This window comes from Chiloscyllium punctatum, chromosome 7, assembly GCF_047496795.1.
Source record: "Chiloscyllium punctatum isolate Juve2018m chromosome 7, sChiPun1.3, whole genome shotgun sequence".
Classification (NCBI taxonomy): Eukaryota; Metazoa; Chordata; class Chondrichthyes; order Orectolobiformes; family Hemiscylliidae; genus Chiloscyllium; species Chiloscyllium punctatum.
The window spans coordinates 76,305,420-76,329,682 of record NC_092745.1 but is presented as its reverse complement, the minus strand read 5'-3'; the positions used below and the strand labels follow the sequence as shown (position 1 = coordinate 76,329,682).

General features: G+C 39.5%; 1 protein-coding gene across 6 annotated transcripts in view; it reads right to left on the bottom strand.

Annotated features, from left to right (window-relative positions):
* The window catches only part of pde4ba (phosphodiesterase 4B, cAMP-specific a), a 629,295-nt gene that overhangs the window by 12,864 nt on the left and 592,168 nt on the right, over window positions 1–24,263 (bottom strand). For all 6 annotated transcript variants that reach the window (XM_072574073.1, XM_072574074.1, XM_072574075.1 and 3 more), the window contains 4 exons: window positions 7,224–7,402; window positions 4,821–4,919; window positions 4,423–4,587; window positions 1,818–1,917 (listed from right to left, as the gene is read on the bottom strand). In XM_072574073.1, coding sequence (XP_072430174.1) covers window positions 1,818–1,917; window positions 4,423–4,587; window positions 4,821–4,919; window positions 7,224–7,402 — 543 coding nt within the window. The remainder of the gene's footprint in view (window positions 1–1,817; window positions 1,918–4,422; window positions 4,588–4,820; window positions 4,920–7,223; window positions 7,403–24,263) is intronic.

Genomic DNA, 24,263 nt, shown 5'->3' with positions numbered 1-24,263 from the left:
ATCCTCCAACCCTGGCAACATGCTTGTAAATCTTTTGTGAGCCCTTCCAAGTTTCACAACATCCTTCCAATAGGAAAGAAACAAGAATTGCACGCAATATTCCAAAAGTGGCCTAATCAATGTCCTGTACAGCTGCAACATGACCTCCCAACTCCTGTACTCAATATTCTGACCGACTTTTAATATCAGCATCATAAGGGTGATGGTAATGGTTTGGCAAGCGATGTGGGGGTTGAAATTCCCTTGCATTTGTGTGTAATTTACCAGGGATGAAAGAAAATGTTATTTATTAAAAATACTGCTTGAATGATTCTTATTTAGTACTGGATTAAAGCAAACAATTTAACTATAAAGATTAAACTTCACAGATTCCTTTATAAATTGAGCCCACTTAGTTCTAACTTGGGATTCTCATTTTAATTGCTCAATCCACCTACACAAGATGAGTCATTGCATCCAGCAGGTGTTAAAACAGAGAAATTAGAATACAGAAACAATAATGCACAAACACAATTACTGCAAAATCCATGTAGGCATGGCACATAAATAATTCCAATTAAAGATCTTTCAGAAATCAACAATGTTCTGGAGGTTAATGAGTTTCATAATTTTCCCAACTTTATCTTTTTCTTATACTTTTAATCACATTAAACAAAAACATACAATTCTATATACAGTGATGCTCTATTTAAAAGAATATGTTGTAATGGTAACCATGATGGAAAGATTATGCACAGTTTGTGATATAACTCAATGAACTTTGCTCATTCCATGTCTTTTACTTTCCTCATTAGTTCGAGGGCAAGTTGTCAAGTCCAAACTAGAAGTTCAAAGATTTCCCATCTACATTGCTACAAATATGACATATTTCAAAGATTGTTCAAAAAATTATAAATGTAGCAAGACCTTATATGATAAGCTATATATGATAGCTATTCATACAATGTAGCAACGTAGTGATATTTAAAGTTAAAATCTTTCAAACAACTGAGCAAGGCCAAGACCAGCATTGCTCTATGTAACTGGAAAATAGGATATGCTTTCAAAATAAAAGTTTGCTTTCTCAAAAGTCAGTATGATATTTCAATAATAACTTGGCAACAGAGACAAAGGAAGCCCCATGTTTATTATTTGTTCTGTGCTAAAACAGCTGATGTCAAGCGGGCAGCAACAGTGATGCAGAAATTAGATTCACCGATCGAGAGTTAAGGACAGAAGAAACAAACAGCCCTCCATTATTCAAAATGAAGGCTTGCGTGCGCTTAATGTCAACTTGACAAAGCTGAGCTTCTACTGAAATGTAGCCCATTGACTATTTACATTTTCTGGATAAAGAAATTTAAGAAATGCCTTTCTGATCCAAAGCGCTGTCCCAAATTTCTACACTGGTATAAATAACAAGTGGCAGTTCTCCGTAAGAATGAATTCCATTTGTTGTTATACAAGTGATTTTTTTTTGACTTCACAGAATTTGTGAACATACAGTACATGATAAATGGAACAAAACGTAATTATTTTCCATGCTCTAATTCACTTCTCTCCACAAGGTGCTGATATACAATGCATACAGGACGCACTGTGTAGCGCTCCTTCAGTACTGAGTCTCTCTCAGCCTTGATTTTTGTGCTCAAGTCCTGGAGTGGGATTTTAATCTAGAAACGTGTGGCTCACCAGCAGGATTGCTGTTACTGAATCATTTTGAAAAACAGTTAGAAAATGCATAAAATTTAAAATGAATGCAAAATAAACAATGGGATATTTAAATTAGTTACAAAATTAGTGCTCATCCATCACATTTCTTGTACTTGTATACTTACTGGTGTTAATTAAAAATTGATTGGAGACACCAGGATGATCCACATCATGGATTGCAGCTGCAAAAATTGCAGCAAGAATCTCGAGGTCCGTGAACACTGCCTGTAAAAGAGAAACATCAAACAAATGTGAACGTGCCCAGGGACACACAACCATTTGTTACAGCATCCTCGGTCATGAGAATTCATGCATAAATGTTTGACATTTCCTTGTTTTGGATAAACAAACCTGAGCCCCTGTATAATACTGGTGACTATCTCTACACTGTCTTTATTAGCTGAAGGAAAATGAATTCACTAGACTAAATCCATCTACAAAGGATTTCCTTACTAATTGGGGACAGTCTCTATTTAAGAGACTGGATGCCTGAGTCCTGGAATGTTTCAGGTTCTACCCTTATTAAGTATTGAATTTGGTAGGTCAGTGGTGGGAAAACTACATTTAGCTTGTTTTGACTAAAAATACACAGCTTTGGTCAGTTCAACCCTGGAATTTTGTGGTCAGGAGCCTTCTGTTAGGAAACACTGGAGACCAATCCAGGTAAGACTGTAGCCAGCAGTGGAGAGGATCAGAGTGGAAACTGCACTCCCTATGTCAACAGCAAGTCTGCTGTCTTCTCATGGAGGTCTATGGCACAGAAAAGGATGCTCAGCACATCAAATCCACCAGTCAAAAGCAATCACCTAACTATTCTAATTCCATTTTCCAGCACTTAGCTCATAACCATGTATGCCTTAGCATCATAGGTATATATCTAAATACTTTTCAAATGTTAAAGCTTCTGCCTCCACACCCTTATTCCGACCACCCTCTGGGTGAAAACAAAATTCCTCACAACCCTTTTAACCCTCCTTCCCTTACCTTAAATTTATGCCCCAGTCACTGATCCCTCCACCAAGGGGAAATGTTCCTTTCTTTCCACCCTGTCTGAGCCCCTCATAATTTTATACATCTAAATCTTGTCCCCCGCATTCACCTCTGATTCAAGGAAAACAACCCCAGTCTCTCCAATCTCTCGTCATAAGTAAAACTTTTCAGCCGAGGCAATATCCTGGTCAATCATTTCTGCACGCTCTCCAGCGCAATCAGATTCTTCCTATAATGTGGATTCCAGAGCTGCACACAGTACTTCAGCTGTGGCATAACTAATATTTTATGCAGTTCCAGCATCACATTCCTGCTGTCAAACGCTATGCCTCGGCTAATAAAGGCAAGTGTCCCATGTGCTTTCTTAACCACTTTACCTACCTAGACTGCTACCTTAAGGGACCAATGAACATTTGCACCATGTACCCTCTGAAACTCAGTTCTTTCCAGAGTCCCACCATTCATTGTATATTCCCTTACCTTGTTTTGCCTGCCCAAATGCACAAGTTCTATGGTTTAAAGGTGCAACAGCAACTGTGCTATCTACAGTGTACGTCCAGTATCAGTTAGGATGAGTGCTCTGGAAGGATGCTAGGTGGATGGAGAAGTTAGGTGTTAGGTGGATGAGTGATTTAAGGATGCCACTTGTTTGGCAGGTTGGTTGGAATCTGGTATAATAATGGTGTCAGGGTTGGGAGAATTCAGTGGTGAGTTAGGAATTCAGCTGAATAGTTACCCAGGTGTTAGTGCTGGTCTTTAGTCTTCTAAGCTTACTCTGAAATACTATTAGCTTAACTGAGTCAGGGTCCTCCAAAATATTCAACTCTAAAGAGTTGTTTTGGAGGGTTCCAGACAGAGAGAAACTTCATTTTCCTGGGCAATTTCCGTGGTGTCAACTGTGTTGGGGTTTTTGCATGGTCCCAACATGCAGTTCCAATCAACACTGCTGCAATGACTATCTGCTCTTCGGCATTTCTAAGTCAATATTCCTGAGCTATATAGATAGGGATGGGAGGGAGAGAAAGTAATTAAGGACTGCATTCTGATTGCTAACTAATGATTCCTGTAAATCAATCACTTACATTGGAGGGGAACAAAAATTAAATCCATGCAAAAGCAAAGTATGGTAGATGCCAGAAATCAGAATTAAAACACAGAAAATACAGTTGCCAGGTAATATTAATGTTAAAGTTTCAAGTCAATCCAGAAGATAAATCCATCACTAGATCAGGGAAATATAATTTCAACAGTTGTGTATGATATTCCCGTGACAGTTATACTGTCAGACTGTTGCTCCTTGAATTCTCCTTTGACAAGAAAGGATTAAAACAATCATACACCCTTTCAACTCAAAGTATGTATTTCTGATACGAAAAGTGACATTAGATAATGCAATTGAAGCATGTCTAATTTTTAAAAGAACAATTTAGGACATGAACAAAATGTAAACAATAAAACATGTATTTATAAAGCACTTTCAGATCCTTCATCCCAAAGTGTTGCAAAGCTAATTAAATACTTTTGAAATGTATTCACTATTGTTCTGAGAGCTCATGATGAATTAATCTATTTTGATGTTAATTCAAGAACGATTGTTGGTCAAGGCACTTGAAGGACTCTGCTCTTTTTCAAATTGTGCAATTAGGTCAATAATCTCACCTGAACATTTAAGAATTACATAAAGTTATGAAAGAACCCGTGTGGTTATGTATTCACTCTTGGTCTTTAAGGTGTACTTACGTCTAATGCCGGGGTAGAAAGAAGAATGTGTGTAGATTGTGTAACATCAGCAGCATGCAAGCTGTTATGATAGGCAACATCCCCATGGTAGTGGTCCTCCAGTGTCATGATATACGTTACAAATGTGTCCAGAGGGATCCTAAATGTCTTCAGTAAATCTCTTTCCTGTTGAAAGTTAGCAACAAAATGCAAACTTTTAGATATGTGTAGAAAGCACACACTTGAACGAAAAGCTGGTATAAAATAAAATTTATTCTTGCTGGAAGTCAACAATATTTTTCTGGTGCAGATAATTGTCACATGTTTTGTTACAAGTGCAATAATATGTCATATCCTAAAGTTGATGGCAAGTATGCAAAAAATAGTTAGTATCTTTTAGCCCCTTTGACCCCACTAACCTGGAAGATACTGTACATAATGCACGTGAGCGGTCTGTTGTTTGAAAACTCTGCCACTTTAAATATGTTAAGGCCCCACTTATTCAGGTCATCCAACTCCTGTAAAGTCAACATGAAATAGAGCAATTACTAATGAATGCATAAAATATTTATTAAACTTCATATTGAAATATTACACCTTAAAATTGTTTCATCTAATACATTTCAATACACAAATTATATTTTTGTGGAAGTATTATTTTGAGGTGATGTACTACGTACTTTAGTCTTGTCATGTAGGAGTACAGATTCTGAATATCGACTGGTTGGCAATAAGCAGACAAGCTGAATCCTTTGTTCACATAATGTGTACACTTTACAGCAGGCCATGATAGATAAGGAATTTTAGTGGGAACCCTGATTTTTTTCCTTTTTCTGGCCAAATGCTGAGGTCAACTGCAGCACTCTTGTTGCTAATCTAACTACAGTTACATAATTCATACCAATCAGAAGCTGAATTATAGGACTTCCTTGTCCTTATGGATACTTCTGTACTTCCTTATCAAATTGTCCAACACATACTGACACCTACCTCCCACCCACTCCCATTTTAATACTTCTGAGAAAATATCTTTTCCACTACATATCTATTTCATTGTAATCTCAAAACCGCAGCCCTGTCCATTCTCATTCTGGATAAAATAGATACTTTAAAAACACAAATTAGATGCAAGAAATGTGTATTATCATGTTCTTAATTTTACAATTGATGAGTCATCAATGTCTGTTGGCCTTCCCCCCCCCCCCCCCCCCCCTCCCCCCTCCCCCCTCTCTTTATGCTGAGTTTGAATTTTAACTTCAAGGGTTGATGAGTAAAGGTTGAAAGAGATTTTCAGACTGTACTGGAAATAAACAGTTTAACTGGATCAGTTTAATTCAAGATATGTCTGGACTGATATCACAAGTCTAATAGTGGTGGGTAGGTTTCCCAACTTTTCTGAAATAAATATGTTATCTTATACTTTGGTTGTTGCTCATGCAGATATTCTGATGCGTAAGTTGTGAGATTTTGTGAAATAGCCCATTTGCTTCTTTGTCAATTGTTAGTAAAAGCATTAATCAATGTGAAATTGAGCCAAGCAGACCTGTTTTACTCTTTATTAACACAACTAATCTGAAATAACATGTTGCTAAGGCAATTATCGCTAATTTCAGAACATTGAATTAGAAAGAAAGAAAGATATTTCAGCCAAGATTCCCACTCCTGACTGTTACTGTCGATAGCTGCTATTTGGACCGGCATGCTGATACCTGCTTCCTGACTGTCAACTGAAGATTGGTCACTTGGGCCAGGCACACTAGTGGAACATTTTTGCTACCCATACGTGAGTCAGAGAAGAAATATAAAAATAGAAGAAAACCTGCTTATAAATACTAGAAAGAAAATGACTTAGAAAAGGGCTGCAAATTGAAATTCACTGATGTTGCTAAAATAGATGGCATTTCAACAACAGTGTAGATGGAAGGACAGAATTCTAAAAAAACATTGATATATTAAGAAAACTGGCTTAAGTATAGCAAATAGATTTCAATTTAAGCAATTCTGAGGTCATCAACTTTGAGTACATTCTAAATAATGAAAAACTATGAAGGGCTGGTGGTTTGAAAGGAGACTTAGAGGTCCACGTGTATAGATTTATCAAAATGCCTTTGATAGAAACAAAAATGATCAAGTCTAATAGAATGCCAGCCTTCATGTCTTGGACATTAGAACAGAAGAAATTAGAAGGCATGATACAGTTATAAGATGGTTAGATCACATCTGGAGTACTGCATTAGTGGTGCTGGAAGAGCACAGCAGTCTTGCAAGGATGCCTGCCTTGAATTGATTTTAACCCCTCTGGAGTACTGCAGTCAATCCTGGGTATCACACCTTAGTAAGGATCTAGTGATAGTGTACAGCAATGCATTTTAGATTTATTCGTCAGACCTACACTCCAAGTATTAAATTGCAAGGCAACGGTACAGAAAATAGTGTTGCTTTCTTTGAATTTACAAATTTAACAGATGGACTGGTTCAAAATTTTGAATAAACTAAGGGAAATTGATAGGTTGAGTAGAAAGGAACTATTGATGTTGGTTAGGGAATCTAACCCTGGGAGTATGGACTAAATTATTAGAGCCAGTCCTCTCAGTAGCTTAGTTAGGGAATAAAATGTGAAAACTCTCTTCTGCAAACAGAAGTTCATGCTAAATCAATTGTTAATTTTAAACCTGAAACTAAGAAAATTCTGTTATCCAAAGGACTAATGGGGTAGGGTTTTGGGTCACTGTACAGCCATCATATCACTGATTGGTGGAAATGCTCTAGCTGCTAGAATGTCTGGCTTGATACGGCAAAGTTACCAATGGAGATTTCTGTACCTTGGAAAGATGGTCTTCCAGGTCAGTTTTAACAGCAAATCGGGGGATGCTGGAATGCGTGAGACTAGTACTGTGCTTCAATTTTTTCACTCCACTGATTTGTGTCATGAGTTGCTGCTTTTTCTTCTTGTCTCTGTCCTTCTGTGTGGGGGAGGGCATCTCCACATCATTCTGTTTATCTACAGAATAGAGAATTAGACGTATTGGATTCAATTAGGAATTCAAAAAATTGTTTTTGAACATAAGATTAATAACACCAAGTTTTCTTTCAGAAGAGACGAGTAACGTAAGAGGTGAGACAGTAAACGTAGAGAAATTTGCAAACTGCACTGAGAACAAAAATATGAAGTGGATTTAGAATCAGAATGGATAAAATAAGAAAATTTACATATCTTAGTTTCTCTCTCTGCTGGAGAAGCATTCTATAGTTCCAAAGCTAATTCTATCAGAACACCCACATTAATACCACAGGAATCACAATGGAACATATACATCTTAACTAAAGTCAACATTATTCAACATTATAAGAATAGGTTATTGGCAGTTATCATTGTTATATCATTGCTGTCTATGGGGCCTTGACATGTGTAATTAGCTGCCTTGTTTTCCACATGACAACAATGATTATATGTCAAAGTTATTTGGGTGACTATGAAGTGCTTTGGTCTGTTCTGAGATCACGGAAGCCATATCATAAATGTGAACCTTACCTTTTCTTCTAAAACAATTTTTTTGGGTGACAGTCCAAATGAAAAATTCTTTTTAGAAAACCTTTTTCTTATAGTCAGTCTGCACTTAGAGCAAACTATTAGTGTTAGTGGGCTTCACAGGCCGCCCACTATTTCCACCTGATGGCTTTTGTGCTCTCAGACAGGGCAGTATCAGTATTAAATTGGGTAAAAAGCAGATGGCGAAAATTGCTACTCCTGCTCATTTACTAGTGAACCTGGTTTGAAAATATATTGAGAGTGAGTATTAGGCAAGAGCAGGATGCAGCAAGGTCACAATATCACTTATAGCCCATCAAGTAAGGTACTGAAGTATAACTGACACTATCTCTTCTGTATGCTTTTAACAGCAAATGTTGTCAACACAGTTATAATGACAAGTTTCCAAACCAGTTCAATGCCCGTAATTGGAGAATAGTATTCCCCTTAAACTTGATTTGGTGGAAAGCTGCTATTATGAGCTCCAACATTTGTTCATGGTCTTCGCAGTCACAACCAGGTTATATTTTACAATGCCATTGTATATCAGGAGATCACATCAGCCATGTCAAGTCCCTATTCTAGAGTGAATTATCCACATGCTCCGGGCGAATTTGAAGTGTGATTGTTGTTATTTGGGAGTTTTATGTTATGAAGAGAAGATGTTCAAGTCATGTCCAGAGGAAGCTTTGTAGGTCCATGTAGTGAATTAGTGTTTTGAAGTGGACGTGGAGGTCCAAGATGCTGCTGATATGAATGTTTCTTCTGAGTAATGCTATTGATGGATGGACAAATGGATGGAAGAGCCATATTTGAGAGAACTGGTAACCATTGAATTATAACTGCTCTGAGTTTTACAGATTAACCTTACTGAGTTTAGTGACAACTGGAGGCAGATACAAGAACACAGTACTGAGCTGTCAAGGAGACCACAGTTAAGACAGAAGATGTTCACTCATGCTTTAGTGTTTTAGCCATTCTTTTAGATGTAATGATGTTAAATTATAGAGGAAGGATTACTCAAGACAGGTGAAGTTGCATCATGCTGCTCTTTCTCCACAGAAGGTGACATTTATGGTGTTATGTGCACTGTAATTTTCAAAGTATAAGGCAGGGATGATGGACTTAGTTGCGATTAGCTGCAGATTTCACTTATAGAAATATTCAGTCATTTTTGACAAGTCCATAACCTGGAATTGCTTTTCTTGAGTTGCCAAGGCAATATCATCAGTGTAAATAAATCTTCAATGATGATATGATGGGCACACTGCTTATATAGAACTTTTAAAAAGTGCCAGTGTCAGGGCATAGCCCTGCTTAAAAATATTGTTGAGCATTTGCAAAGTGCTGATCCTGTCTTCTTGTCATTTAGAAATATCCACATGCTGGAGTGGATTAGTTCATGGAACAAAAGGGACAACTTGGGCATCAGTCCATGTTTCCACATGGTATCATAGAACTTTATGCAAGTAACTCCAGTTGTTTGCGGTAATTATCATGATTTGTTCACCACAAATGTGTTTGGGTCTAAAGCCAGCCTGCTCCTGCAAAATGGATTAGTTGGTAATTGGGCTAATTTTTAATAGAATAAGCCACTCCAAGAACTTAGTTTATAGAATCTGGATTTATTCAACTGTATTTTTGCCTGATAAGCATCCTCAGAAGGTTTTAAAAAATGAAGGATGTTTCCATAAAATTGATAATACAACTTTTTTACAAACTACTTCTCTTAATTTATGCAACATTATTTTTCAAAAATCACGTTTCTTGGTAAGAGCCCATTTTAAATGAAATTGGGTGATAGAGGTCTGAACATCATGGGCTCTGGTGAGGCAGTGCAGAACAGGACAAATCGTCCAGTGAGGCCCACCTTGATATTAGGAACAACTCAGAAGCAACTGCTGGGTGTTGAGGCAAGATTTTCACAATTGCAGTAAGGGGGAGGTTTTTTTTATTCACTTGTCTCACGCGGGCAGCACTGGCTTGGCCAGCAGTTATTGCCTGCCCTTCAGGTGGTGCTGGTGAGCTGCCTTTTTGAACTAGGTAAAAACAATGACTGCAGATGCTGGAAACCAGATTCCTGATGAAGGGCTTTTGCCCGAAACGTCGATTTTGAAGCTCCTTGGATGCTGCCTGAACTGCTGTGCTCTTCCAGCACCACTAATCCAGAATGCCTTTTTGAACTGTTGCAATCCTGCTCTATAGGTTAATCCACAAAACCCTGAGGGAGGAAATTCCACAATTTTGACCCAGTAACATTGAAGTCAGAATGGGGAGTGCTTTGAAGGGGAACTTGGAGGTGGTGGTTTTTTCCAGGTATTTGTTACTCTTGTCCTTCTAAATAGAATGGCTGTGGTTTTGGAAGGTGCTGTCTAAGTAGCTTTGGTGAATTTCTGTCACTTCTACTTGTTAATGACCTTATTAATATGCAAGTTCTTATCTTGTTGAACTCTCTTCAGGACAGTAAAGCCGGTATCTGGTGACTTCAGCTCACTGCTTGTTCCAAAGGTGGTCCATGTTCGACACCAGGCACCAACACCTCAGGGCACGCTTAGTGAGCATTGGCCATTTACACCCCAAAACCAAAGCCAGCTGGCAGCCAGCCTGCCTCTAAGAATCCATATGGATCATCTCTAAACAACTTCTGCACTTAGTGCTGCGCCTCAGAGCTCAATGGCAGCTATATGTTCTAGGACAGGGGTGGGAAACCTACGGCCTTAAGGCTGCATGTGGCCCCCAGGCCATCGTGTGTGGTCTTTAGAACGAATCCAAATTTTGCAGAACAAATCTTTTATTTTTTATTAATATGTTTTTTTCATCCTTTATTTTTATTTTAATCTTAAAATGAATGTATTTAAAATACCAGAGAGTAAAAGAAAATTCAACGAAATAATCCTCACACACTGACCGCCACAATTAAAATATTGGTAAATCATAAGGGCTATTGGTAAGTCTTGGATGCAGCCTTATTAGATTACAACTAACACAATGCGGCCTTCCAACATGAAAAGTTCTGTTCTAGGAGAAAGTGAGGACTGCAGATGTGGAGATCAGAGTCAAAAGTGTGGTGCTCCGTAAACCCCTTGCTCCTCACCTTCCATGCCACCAACCTCCGTATACACCACATCATCTTCCGCTACCTACAAACAAACCCCACCACTCGGGATGTATTCCCCTCCCCACCCCACCAGTGTTTGAGGAGAGACCATTCCCTCCGCAACTCCCTTGGCAGATCCACAACACCCCGCCCCCACCCCCCAACCAGCACCTTCTACTGTCCTCTCACCTCCGTCCAAGGCCCCAAAGAATCCTTCCACATCCAACAGAAATTTAGCTGGATCTCCACTAATAGACAATAGATGCAGGAGTAGGCCATTCTGCCCTTCGAGCCTGGACCACCATTCAATATAATCATGGCTGATCATCCTTAATCAGTATCCTGTTCCTGCCTTATCTCCATAACCCTTGATTCCACTATCCTGGAGAGCTCTATCCAACTCTTTCTTAAATGAATCCAGAGACTGGGCCTCCACTGCCCTTTGGAGCAGAGCATTCCACACAGCCACCACTCTCTGGGGGAAGAGGTTTCTCCTCATTTCTGTCCTAAATGGTCTACCCCGTATTTTTAAGCTGTGTCCTCTGGTTTGGCACTCATCCATCAGCGGAAACATGTTTCCTGTCTCCAGAGTGTCTAATCCTTTAATAATCTTATATGTCTCAATCAGATCCCCTCTCAGGTCTTCTAAACTCAAGGGTATACAAGCCCAGTCGCTCCAGTCTTTCAGCGTAAGGTAGTCCCGCCATTCCAGGAATTGACCTCGTGAACCTACGCTGTACTCCCTCAATAGCCAGAATGTCTTTCCTCAAATTTGGAGACCAGAACTGCACACAGTACTCCAGGTGTGGTCTCACCAGGGCCCTGTACAGCTGCAGAAGAACCTTTTTGCGTCTATACTCAATCCCTCTTGTTATGAAGGCCAGTATGGTATTAGCCTTCTTCACTACCTGCTGTACCTGCATGCTTACCTTCATTGACTGGTGTACAAGAACACCCAGATCTCTTTGTACTGCCCTTTACCTAAGTTGATTCCATTTAGGTAGTAATCTGCCTTCCTGTTCTTGCCACCAACTGCATCTGCCATGCATCTGACCACTCACCTAACTTGTCTAGGTCACCCTGTCATCTCCTAACATCCTCCTCACATTTCACCCTGCCACCAGCTTTGTATCATCAACAAATTTGCTAATGTTATTACTAATACCATCTTCTAGATCATTAATATATATTGCAAAAAGCTGCGGTCCCAGCACTGATCCCTGCGGTACCCCACTGGTCACTGCCTGCTATTGTGAAATGGAGCCGTTTATCACTACTCTTTGTTTCCTGTCAGCCAACCAACTTTCTATCCAAGTTAGTACTTTGTCCCCAATACCATGCACCCTAATTTTGCTCACTAACCTCCTATATGGGACTTTATCAAAAGCTTTCTGAAAGTCCAGGTACACTACATCTACTAGATCTCCCTCGTCCATCTTCAGAGTTACATCCTCAAAAAAATTCCAGAAGATTAGTCAAGCATGATTTCCCCTTAATAAATCTTATCCTGTTACTACTATCCAGATGTGTTGTAATTTTATCCTTTATAATAGACTCCAGCATCTTACCCACCACTGAGGTCAGACTAACTGGTCTATAATTTCCTGCTTTCTCTCTCCCACCTTTCTTAAAAAGTGGTACAACATTAGCCACCCTCCAATCCGCAGGAACTGATCCAGAATCTATCGAACTCTGGAAAATAATCAACAACGCATCCACGATTTCTCGAGCCACCTCCTTCAGTACCCTGGGATGTAGACCATCAGGCCCTGGGGACTTATTAACCTTCAGACCTAACAGTCTCTCCAACCCAATTCCTGGCAAATATAAATTCCCTTCAGTTCAGGTCCTTCAGCCACTGTTACCTCAGGGAGATTGCTTGTGTCTTCCCCAGTGAACAGAGATCTGAGGTACCAATTCATTTCTTCTGCAATTTCTTTGTTCCCCGTAATATATTCCCCTGTTTCTGTCTTCAAGGGCCCAGTTTTAGTCTTAACCATTTTTTTGCCTTTCACACACCTAAAAAAGCTTTTACTATCCTCCTTTATATTTTTGGCCAGTTTACCTTCGTACCTTATTTTTTCTCTGTGTATTTCCTTCTTAGTAATCCTCTGTTGTTCTGTAAAAGCTTCCCAGTCCTCCGTTTTCCCACTTATCTTTGCTATGTTATTTACAATAACCATTGCACTCGATGTAGTGTCCTCTACGATTTCAGATCGTTTCAGAGAACATCTCTGGGACACCTACCAACCAACCCCACCACTCCATGGCTGAACACTTCAACTCTCCCTCCCACTCCTTCAAGGACACGCAGGTCCTGGGCCTCCTCCCTTGCCAAATCCTAACCACCCAATACCTGGAGGAAGAACACCTCATTGTCCGTCTTGGGACCATGCAACCACATGGATTAATGTGGATTTCACCATTTTCTTCATTTCCTCTCCCCCTGCCTACCTTATCCCAGTCCCAAGCCTCCAACTCGGCACCGCCCTCTTGACCTGTCCATTGTTTTTCCCATCTATCCGCTCCACCCTCTTTTCTGATGTATCACCTTCATCCACCTATTGCATTCTCAGTTCCCTCCCCAACAGACTCACCCGCCACCCCCATTTACCTCTCAGCGCCCCACCAACAAGCCTCACTCATGATGAGTGGCTTATGCCTGAAATATCAATTTTCCTGCTCCTTGGATGCTGCCTGACCTGCTGTGCTTTTCCAGCACCACACTCTCAAAGTTATATGTTCTGCTCACTTACTTTGAGAATACCTGGACGCTCATAGCATCTCTGTCTTGCCTAGCCTCAACTTTCTGCACCTTTCTCCTCAGCCAAAGATACAAAGTTAATAGTATTGCTAAGTTGCTGTGCCATTTTGAACAGACAAAAAGCCAGGAAGCTTGTCATTGTTGTCAATAATTCTCAGTCATGGGAGAAAGCTTTTGGTCAGGGGTTCACATCACAGTAAGTCAAGGGCAGCCTCAGATGCCAGTCCAGGGGCTTGGGACATGGTGAGTTAGCCACTCACACTGGTCAGAGTCAGAGTCTTCTTCATATAAGGGCTAAGGAACCAAATTTCAGACAGCACACCAACCATCTTAACTGTGACTTCTTTGGTGGCTGTTTACTTCCTGGTTAAGAGAGATGAAAATGAGTGGCACAGCTGTTTCTTTTGGTGAAGTGGGTGAGATGTCCAGAGCAAGTGAATAGGCTGCGCAGGTGGCCTGCAGGGTTTGTAGTGTCAGGAGTCAGGGTGTAAGACAGCAAGCGAGGGAAGATGTTGAAGACAACAGTAAGAGATGTACAGCATGAGCTTTGATGGGAAGCGGGCCCAGTAGCCGAGATAGATTAAATGTGAGAATGTAAGGAGAAGATGGTGGCACTTATGCTGGTGGGGTGGAGAAGGTAATTGACCTTCTTTCCACACTATTGAGCATTCCTCCAGATGACTGAGATTGCACTGGTCAGGCTGGCATGGTCTGATGTCTCACCTTCTTTGCTGACCCTGTGGGAAGAGGACGTCATGCCTTTGCACCATCCAATTTACCAGAACCTACAGAATAGTGGCCAGATAGCACCCAACTAATTGTGCTCACCTGGGTGCATAACAGGCCTTTAAAGTTTATGTGGGCGTCAGGGATGTTGGCCTGCTCCAGGACAATTCAGCAGTGGTGAGTTGTATTGAAAACAGTGAGTGGAGAATGGGCTGAGAACCCCATGAGGGAGACCCTATTGGGTGGGGTCAATAGTAAATCTGGTGAATTTGGTTAAATATGATGAAAACATGCTGGACCTCTTCAAAATAAACTCCATCATGACATATTCAAAAAAAAGCAAGATACAGCCCAGGTTCTTTTCCTCCTCTTCTGTGATAGATGACTTCAACAAGCAAATGCTAATAGTGAAGATATCATCCTAAGTGTCAGTGTTTTTTTCAGGAGTTTCTCCTCTAAAAATAGGTTTTAATTCACTGACAGCTGAATAATCTTAGATGTAACTTAATTTTAAGTAAGTTGCAATGAAGAAATAAGAAATTTATAAATGGATATAAATAGATTAGGTGAACGAGCCAAAATCTGACAGAGTTGTGAGGTCAGAGGAATAGAAAGGCAACTTATTTTCAAAATGTAAATAAACGTCGAAATGCTCAGTACAGAGGGATCCAGGTGTTCTCATTCAGGAATCGCAGAAAACTAATATGTACCATATGTAATAAGAAAGGCACATGTAATTTGGCATTTATTGCTAAAGGAATAGAATATAAATTTAAGGAACTGGTGCTTCAAGTGCACAAGGCAATAGTGAGAGTGCAACTGGAGTATTGCAAACAATTTTGGTCCCCTTTCTTGAGCAGGAATATAATTGTATTGGAGGCAGTTCACAGCAGGTTCACTAGATTGATTACAGAGATGAGGGGCTTGTCTTATGAAGAAATATTGAGTAGTTTAGGTCTATACTCTCTGGAGTTTAGAATGCCAAGGAAAAACCTAATTAAAGTACATAGATGTTAAGGGGATAGACAAGGTAAACATTAAAAGGATGTTTTGTCATGTGTGGCAATCTCGAATGAGAGATCATAGCTTAAGGATAAGAGGTAGCAGACTTAAAATAGAGATCAGGAGAAATTTCTTTTTGCAAAGGCTGATGAATCTGTGGAATTCATTGCCCCAGAGTTTGGTACATGCTGGAACATTGAGTAGGAGATAGCCAGATCAGCAATGGGTTGAAGGGACATGGAGAGCATACCAGAAAGTTGAATTGAGGCCAAATTGATATTAGTCAAGCTCACATCAAATGGTGAAATAAGCTTGAGGGGCTGAATTGCCTACTCCTGTCTCCCTTGTTATATTCTTAAGTTCTTAGTGGAAAACAAAGTGACAGCAGGCAGTAATAGCATTCTGAATGGCATTTTGCAGATTAGGTAATACGTCAAGCATATTAATTAAATTGGGATCTCCTCTTCTGATGGCTTTTTCAGTATTCTTGTGAAGACCTATTTCATTTATTAAAGTAAGATATTAAAAACCATAATGCAGAATAAATCAAGTCTGTATAAAAATTATATTCAGTTTGCTTCAGACACATTGAATCGGTGATACTCAACTGTTGTTTTTCATCCACTACTTACATGACAGATCATGATGTTTTTTGGACTACATGGTAGTTAATCAACCAGAATGATTTATACAAGAGAATTTATAGGCTCTATCCACCATCCCGCTCAACTTAATTAAAGTCCCTTGCAACAGAAAGCAATTAAGTTGAACATTTAAACAGCACATCCTAAAGGCACTATTCGGAAACATCATGTCAAACTGGCATTAATTGATGTTTTTCTTCCTCTCTCTTGTACATATTATCATTGGACTGTATGAAGTGTTATGATCTCAGCTGATATTATTATCTGACAAGTTAGATCCTAGATAGGATTCTGGTTTGATGAATTGTTAAAGCCAGATCGAAAAGAAATACAAAGTGACCTCTTGTTGAAATGGGAGCATGCAATGCTGCAGATCTTACTTAATCAACGAAATGTAACGTATTGGTAAAAGAAATGAAACCAATATAGAATAATCAAAAACTATCCACTTATGATACTAATTGATAAAGAAGTGTAATATCATTTATCCAAAAACACACCTTTATAAATTGAAAAGAAACAAAACACATCACTGGTACAGAATCCGAAATACCACTCATTCAGTGCTCACACCAGCATTCCTGTATCTAACATCTCGATAAGTTTCGATGTGTGACTTCAATTGATAGGCTGGAATTGCAAATACCTTCTTCCTGCAGCTTTCATACAATTACAGAAATATACTCAACTTTAAGTATCCTCTTTAGGATTTTAACCCAACACCTTGGTCTGGGACTAAAACAACTCTTCACTCTTAGATAACTTACTTCACTTTTTGCCATTCTATACCACCCTTTTCCATGTCCTTCACAGGGCTGCCATACACAAAGACAAAGGTGAAACTAAATATCTTCCTTTCTCAGCTGCAGATGTTTCCCGGAAAATAAAAGCATAAGTGTCATGTTTCAGAACACACTCACAAATCTTAAGGCTCCATTATTTACCTTGCTGAGTTGCAGAACCATATTAATAAACAAAGGCTATGATCAGTGCATAAAATCCACTCATTCTAAAACCAGGCCTCAAAAGTATGATTTTTGAAAGAAAGTACCATGTCTACAGAAATGCTTACAATTTAATAATTAACTCCAGACAAAAGGAAAGGTCACTGACATTGTCTTAGCAATACTCCATCTTTCAAACCAGCACACTTACAAACCTACATTTGGATTAATTAAATTACAGTAGCACCAAGCCTCAGCCACAACACCATAAACAGACTATGCATAATGAAATTGCAAGTCCAAAGGTATGCTCCAACATGAAACAATGCTTATATGAGAACCGGGCAACAAATTAAATGGCAGAGAAAAAAATACGTACTCATTATTTAACAACACTAACCTGCCAAGCTATAACTGGGTGGTATTTAACTTAATGATTAGCAGATGAAAATTCACAAAACAACTCTCTCAAAAGCACAGTTTGTTTTTACGAAGGACTGATTTAGAAAAATCCAGATGTTAATATTTCTCAGTTTGTTCAAGAATTCCCAAATCTTGTTTTCCATGGAAACAAGGAGATGGCGATACGGGTGGAGTATCTGTGTCTGGTAAACCATCTGTCAGCAGTTTGAGGGATGCATTTAAATTTAAACTATATGTAAGCTGATTTGTTGTGTGTTAGTATTACTGGTAGGGTACTAAGTTATGAGATTGTTCTTTTCTATTGTATGTGGGTACCTAAACTAATCTATGTACACATTGTGGCTTATGAGCATAAGAGATTGGTCTTACAGTTATTAAGCAAACAGTAGAAGAGTCTGTGAAAATACTGATAATGCTGCAAAAAATTATTACTGCATTGCACTGTGAACATTTAGTGAAAGAATACTTAAACAAAGCAAATTCTTCATTGTTTTTGTACTACGTTTAAACTGGGAATCATGAACAATGTAATTTGTGCACTCTGAAAGGGCTACGGGAAATACAGATCACAAGATCCCATGGTGTCTCCTAAATTGCTGATCTCAGTAAGGACAAACATGTGGCAAGGACTCAAAATTAATTTAAAAGCACAATGCTATGAATGGATGTGGAAAGCTACAGTAAAACAAAGTGTTGAAAATACTAAACAGGTGTGACAGCATCCGTGGAGAGACAAACTGAATTAATACTTCAGGCTTATATCCGTTCATCAGTGACAATAAAAGGCAATTGCCCCAAAACATTAATTAGTTCTCTCTCTCAATAGATGCCACCAGCACTGCTGCATATTTAAACATTTTCTGTTTTTATTTAAGCAAGGACTCATATTGGGACAGTAATATAACTGACCTCAGTGGTGTAGGCGAAAGGAAAGAACTCAACGACAATTTCTGCTCACAGATACCTGATCGCATGTGTAGAGACATCACAAAGAGTAGGATAAGGCTGGATTATGATGGGCTTCATGTTATATGGCCTTTTGAAGTTCATTATCTTGGTTTACATATGAAAAGTGGGGCTTGGTGCTGAAACTGTCAACTCCTTTAAAGGAAGCAAAGGAAAATGTTGGCAAGGGATGGAAAGGGTTGGCACTGTGATGTTCATTTTTTAGGATTAAACTGAGCAAAAAGCAAGATGGATGTGGTTGTTGGAGGTCTTACATCTCAGTCCTGGCACTTCTCAGCGTAGTGTCGTAGACCCAACAATCTTCAGCTGCTTCAATAATCTTCCTTCTATTGTAAGGTCAGAGGTGGAGATGCTTGCAGAAGAACATTCAGAACTTCAGCTAAAGAAGCAGTATAAATCCATATGCACAACATTTAGGTTTGGGCTCATAAGTGTCTCATTTTGCTTCATGGCAAATTTTTATTTTTTTGTCTTGAGAGTCAGGTTTTTTATTAATAAGATTATAACACTTCATCGAGACCTTTTCACTGTATTTTCACTAAATTGTTAACACCTCTGATATCCAATTTCCAATGCTAGATAGTTTTACAAGATGTTTGAAAAACCTCTTCTTTTCTGCTAAATTGCAGTTCTCTTCAAATCATTGATTTCTTGATGGTGTAGAATTTCATCAATTGTCCTCTAGCCAAATGCCTTCACATACACATCACAATGCTTCACTCTCTACGGCCCTCCCATATTAGTGTATGCCCTGCATTGATGAGTTAGTAACTGTCTAAAATCTCTCAGGCTGTACATTTGACATGAAGCATTTTAATTAGCTGAAACTTAAGTATAGTGAGGGATCTCAGTGTGCCACATTGTATACTGAAGCAGAATTATATGCTTTATGTAATATCAATTTTGAATAGATGAAATTTATTTCAATAAAGTTTACAACTAAACTACACTTTTGTGAATGAAATTTAGCATTTTATAACAAATATCACCTGGTAACATTTAGAAGCAGCCACCCTAGATATTTTTTGAACCAGTTAATTGATGTTATGTTGGTCAGTAAAGACATCAGAAAGGAAGCTTTTGGATGCATTTGACAGGGATTAAATAGATATAGGATGATCAAAGGAAGACAAACTCAAATTAAGGGGCTCACACTTTCACAGGGTCATTTAAGTATTTCACATTCCAAAGATGAATGGTATTAAACAGCAAAACAACACAAACAGAAACCTATTAGTGAGGTGCCAATCATTTATTCTATAATGTACTAATTAATTGATAACTGAATCAAGGGAAAACTGATTTCCAGCAAAAGCAAAATATTGCGAATGCTGAAGATCTGAAATAAAAACAGAAAGCACAGGAGACACAAACAGACTTAATGTTTCAAATCCCAAGTAACTTTTCTTTCTGCTGAACTTCAAGCAAGTATCACTTCTTCACCTTTCATGACATATTAAAGTCGACAGCTTTAAAAATCTGATTTTGCTGTTTTATGAAACTCTATGCATCATTTTGAGTGATTCCTTCACCAATGGATTTGACTTCTTCATTGTCTTACAACTTCATACAGAGTCACCATGGCTCCTTAGACAGCATCTTCCAATCCTCTAACCACTACTGGTTAGGAGAACAAGAGCAACGCCTGCAAATTCTGCCTAAAGCCACTACCAACTTGACTTGGAAATATATCGCGACTTCTTCAGTGACATTACACTAAAATCTTTGAACTCTCGCCCTAACACCATGGTGGGAGTTCCCAAGCCAGACAGATGGCAGTGGCTTAAGAAACAGCTTACCACCACCCTCTCAAGGGCAATGAGGGACAGGAAATAAATGTTGGCTCAGGCAGTGATGCCCACATTCTATGAATTAATAAAAAATACTGGAAGGACGTGAATGGCAATTAAATACTTCTGGATTTAAGTTCAAACAATGGCTGAAATTTTCTGGGGTTCTTTGGCAATGAGCATGGAGGCAGTGTTGGTGAAATGAGAAGGGAAGCTTTTGAAGGTAGGGTAGATGGGGTGGTGTGTGACGAGGTCGAACCACCATGCTACATTATCTGTGGCAAGAAGTTTGGTAAATTGCCTGACCAGTCAGCCAATCAGTGTCCATTTTAGAGTATTTTGTTAACCCACATAAGCAAGGCCTGCTTTTTTGTAGGGCGACCAGGAAGTTCCACACCAATGAAGTGCCCTTTTTCTGAAGATTCAATCTTAACAATAGTGGTCGCACTACAGGATGGCTAAGATACTGGGTCTTGGTTGCACCAGTACTCTTGGGTTGAGCTACCATCCTTAACTGGATGGCGATCCTAATGGCATCACCTAATTGGTTGCTGCTGGCAAAATACCACATTGGCCGTCACCACTCACCGAATCAGGGGTGCCTCTGGCTTTTGACCATGGCTGTGGTACTCCTGTCCTGCTCTCTCCACAAACTCAACCCAAATCTATTACAAGCTTGAAGTGTAAGTAAAAAACAATAACATCTTAAAGAGGTCGTTCTAAATGGTTTAGTGTGACACTGAATTAGGAGTGCCATAGGTTTGAACTTCTTGCCTGCAATGACTAAGCTGACCTTTGTTTGGCTATAATGCAACACAGTAAAGTAGCACATACTAAAGGGAATGTTTTGGATGGTTTCCAAGGAGACAGCTCGAAATGCAGCATTAAGGGACAAATATTCAGCGAATGTTTCTGCTCTTGATCTCTACCAATGACTCCCTTATTCTCTTGCCCAATGGGGAACTTAAGAAAGTTAGATGCAGTCAGGAGTGGAGTACAACCAGATGCCATCTAACTTGACCACCTACCAACCAGACTCACACATGAAGAATGATCACTGAATACCAGAAAGCTACCGTGGGAAAACATTGCAGCATGTGCTATCAGATTCAGGAAAAGTAAGGCCAGGGCAAAATTAATCTTTTAATGACAAAATGATGCAACTATATGGGATAGTGGAATATTAGTGACCTGAGGAGCTTCCAGAAATAGCTGAATTGACTCAATCACGTCCTTACATCAGTTGGAGTGAAAATCCTGCATGTGGAGGATGAGTTTGTAGAGTAGAAAGATTTCCCAATTCAAAATTCCTGCCTTGATCCAGCCCGCTATTCTACATACACACACTGTTTTAACTGAATATTACAATGTTGGTTCCTTTTAACTACACGTTTATATACTATATAATTCTTTTTCCTTGCTTGGCTGTCATTATTCTGGAATTATTATATGAGTTGCATGGTCTGGAGACCAAGATGCCTTTATGTAATTCAGAATTGATCGTGAATTTTGCATAGGATTAAAAAGTAGCAGTAACTTTAATGAACTAACATGTAATAAGCACTTTGTCCTCACTCTATCCTTGATAAAGCTGAGGACATATAAACTCTGCTGCTTGTGTCTTGATGTGGTAAGTTGTTTTATAAATACAATCTAGTTTTTCACTAAATCTCGGTGCTGCTCTGTACATCGACCATGATGATGCATGGAACAACACAGTGGGCAAATTCAGGATAAAGTAGTTTAAAAAAAGGAAAAGGACAGAGTCATAGATCCTACAGCACAGAGACAGACCCTTTGGCCCAAACTAGACCATGTTGACTAAAATGTCCATCTACACTAACCCCATTTCCCTGAACTTGGCCCATATACTTCTAAACCTTTACTGTCCATGTATTTGTCCAAATACCTTTTAAATGTTGTTAATGTACCTGCCTCAACCACTTCCACTGGCAGCTCAGTCCATGTGCGTACCACCTGTTGTGTAAAAACATTGCCCTTCAGGTTCCCTTTTATTCTTTCCCCTCTAACCTTAAACTGATTCCCCTGGGGAAAAGACTGAGTGCATCCACGCTATCCATGCTGCTCCTGTTCTTATACACTTCTAGAAGATTCCTCCTCAGTCTCCTACACTCTAAAGACAAATGACCACGCTTGTCCAACCTCTGACTATTGAGTCCTGGCAAAATCCTTGTAAGTTCCTTCTGCACTCTTTCCAGTTTAATAACATCCTTCCTATAACAAGTTGATCAAAACTGAACACATTACTCCAAGTGTGTCCTCATTAATATCCTGTACAACTGCAACATAACTTCCCAACTTCTCTACTCAGTGCCTTTGACTAATGAAGGCCAGAGTGCCAAAAGCCTTCTTCACTGCCCTGTCTACATGTGACTTCACTTTCAGAGCACCGTGCACCTGAACTCTAAGGTCCCTCTGTTCCACTAGACTCAAGGCCCTACCACTCACCATGAAACTCCTACTTTGATTTGACTTTCCAAAATATAAGACCTCTCACTTAGCTATATTAAACTCCATTTTCCTTTTTCTGGCCCACGTCCCCAGCTGATCAAGGTCCTGTTGCAATTTCTGATAACCTTCCTCATTGTCCATGATACCACCCATTTTAGTGTCATCTGCAAACTTACTAATCATGTCTTGTACATTCTCATCCAAATCATTGATCTAGATAACAATAAGCAATGGGCCCAGCACCGACCCTGAGGCACACCACTAGTTACAGGCCTCCAGTCTGACAAGCATCCTTCCACTATTACCCTCTGCATCCTACCATCAAGCCAACTGTGTATCCAATTTGCCAGCTCCCAAGATTCCATGCAATCTAACCTTCCAGAACAACATACCATATGCAACCTTACTGAAATCGACAAAGACTACAGCTACCACTCTGCCCTTGTCAATGTTCCTGGCCACGGAACAACACCTCATTTTCCACTTGAGGATCCTGCAACCCTCTGTACTCAATACTGAGTTCATTAATTTTAGGGCCCGAACTCTCCCATGTCCTAAGCCCCCTATTCCACACAGCAGGCCTTGTTATCACATCGTCTGCCATTACACACTACATACTGTTAGCCACTAACAGTCTCCATTAATAACTATTCACCCTCCCAGCCAGAACGTTATCCACTAGTTTGTCTGTCCAACTGCTCTTTTCTCTCTTTAGGCGCTATCCCCATCTATCGTTTATGCCTTCTCCCCTCCTCCCACCCTACCTTCTGCATATAAACCAACATTTTCCTAGCTACCATCAGTTCTGAGGAAGGGTCACCAGACCTGAAACATCAACTCCAATTTCTCTTCACAGGTGTTGCCAGACTTGCTGAGCTTTTCCAGCAACTTCTATTTTTGTTTCTGTATTAAATATACTGGTTTGTACTATTAAGTAAGGGCACACTATTGAAAGGGCGATAGATGAAATGCTTGAGCTGCAGTGTGAAGTGTCTGACTGTATGAATCACAAATGCTGTTAGGCAGGTACAACAAGTAATTCGGTAAGCTGATAAGAGAATTATCATTTATTAACAGAGAAAGTGAAAACTGAGGTAGGGAGGTTATACTTCATTAATTCAGGGCACTGATGAGTCACATTTGCTGTGCACAGCATTGGTCACCTTATTTAAAAGGGATATAAATCCATTGGAAGTATTTCAAAGAAGATTTAGCCGACTAATATCAGAAAGGCCCGTTACCTTATGCAGAATGGTTGGACAAGCTTGTATCCCCTGGAGTTTGGGGTAGTAAGAGGTATCTGGGTTATAACGTAAGAACTGGAGGGGTTTTGATAGGTTGAAAGTGGACAGAATGTTTTGTCTTATAGAAGAATTAAGAACTAGGATTCACTGTGTAAAAATCAAGGGTTGCCCATCTAAAACAAAGATGAGTCAACTTTTTTTTTTCCTTAGAGGGCTGTGTGTTTTGGAACTCTTCCTGAACGTTGGTGGAAGCAGACTCCT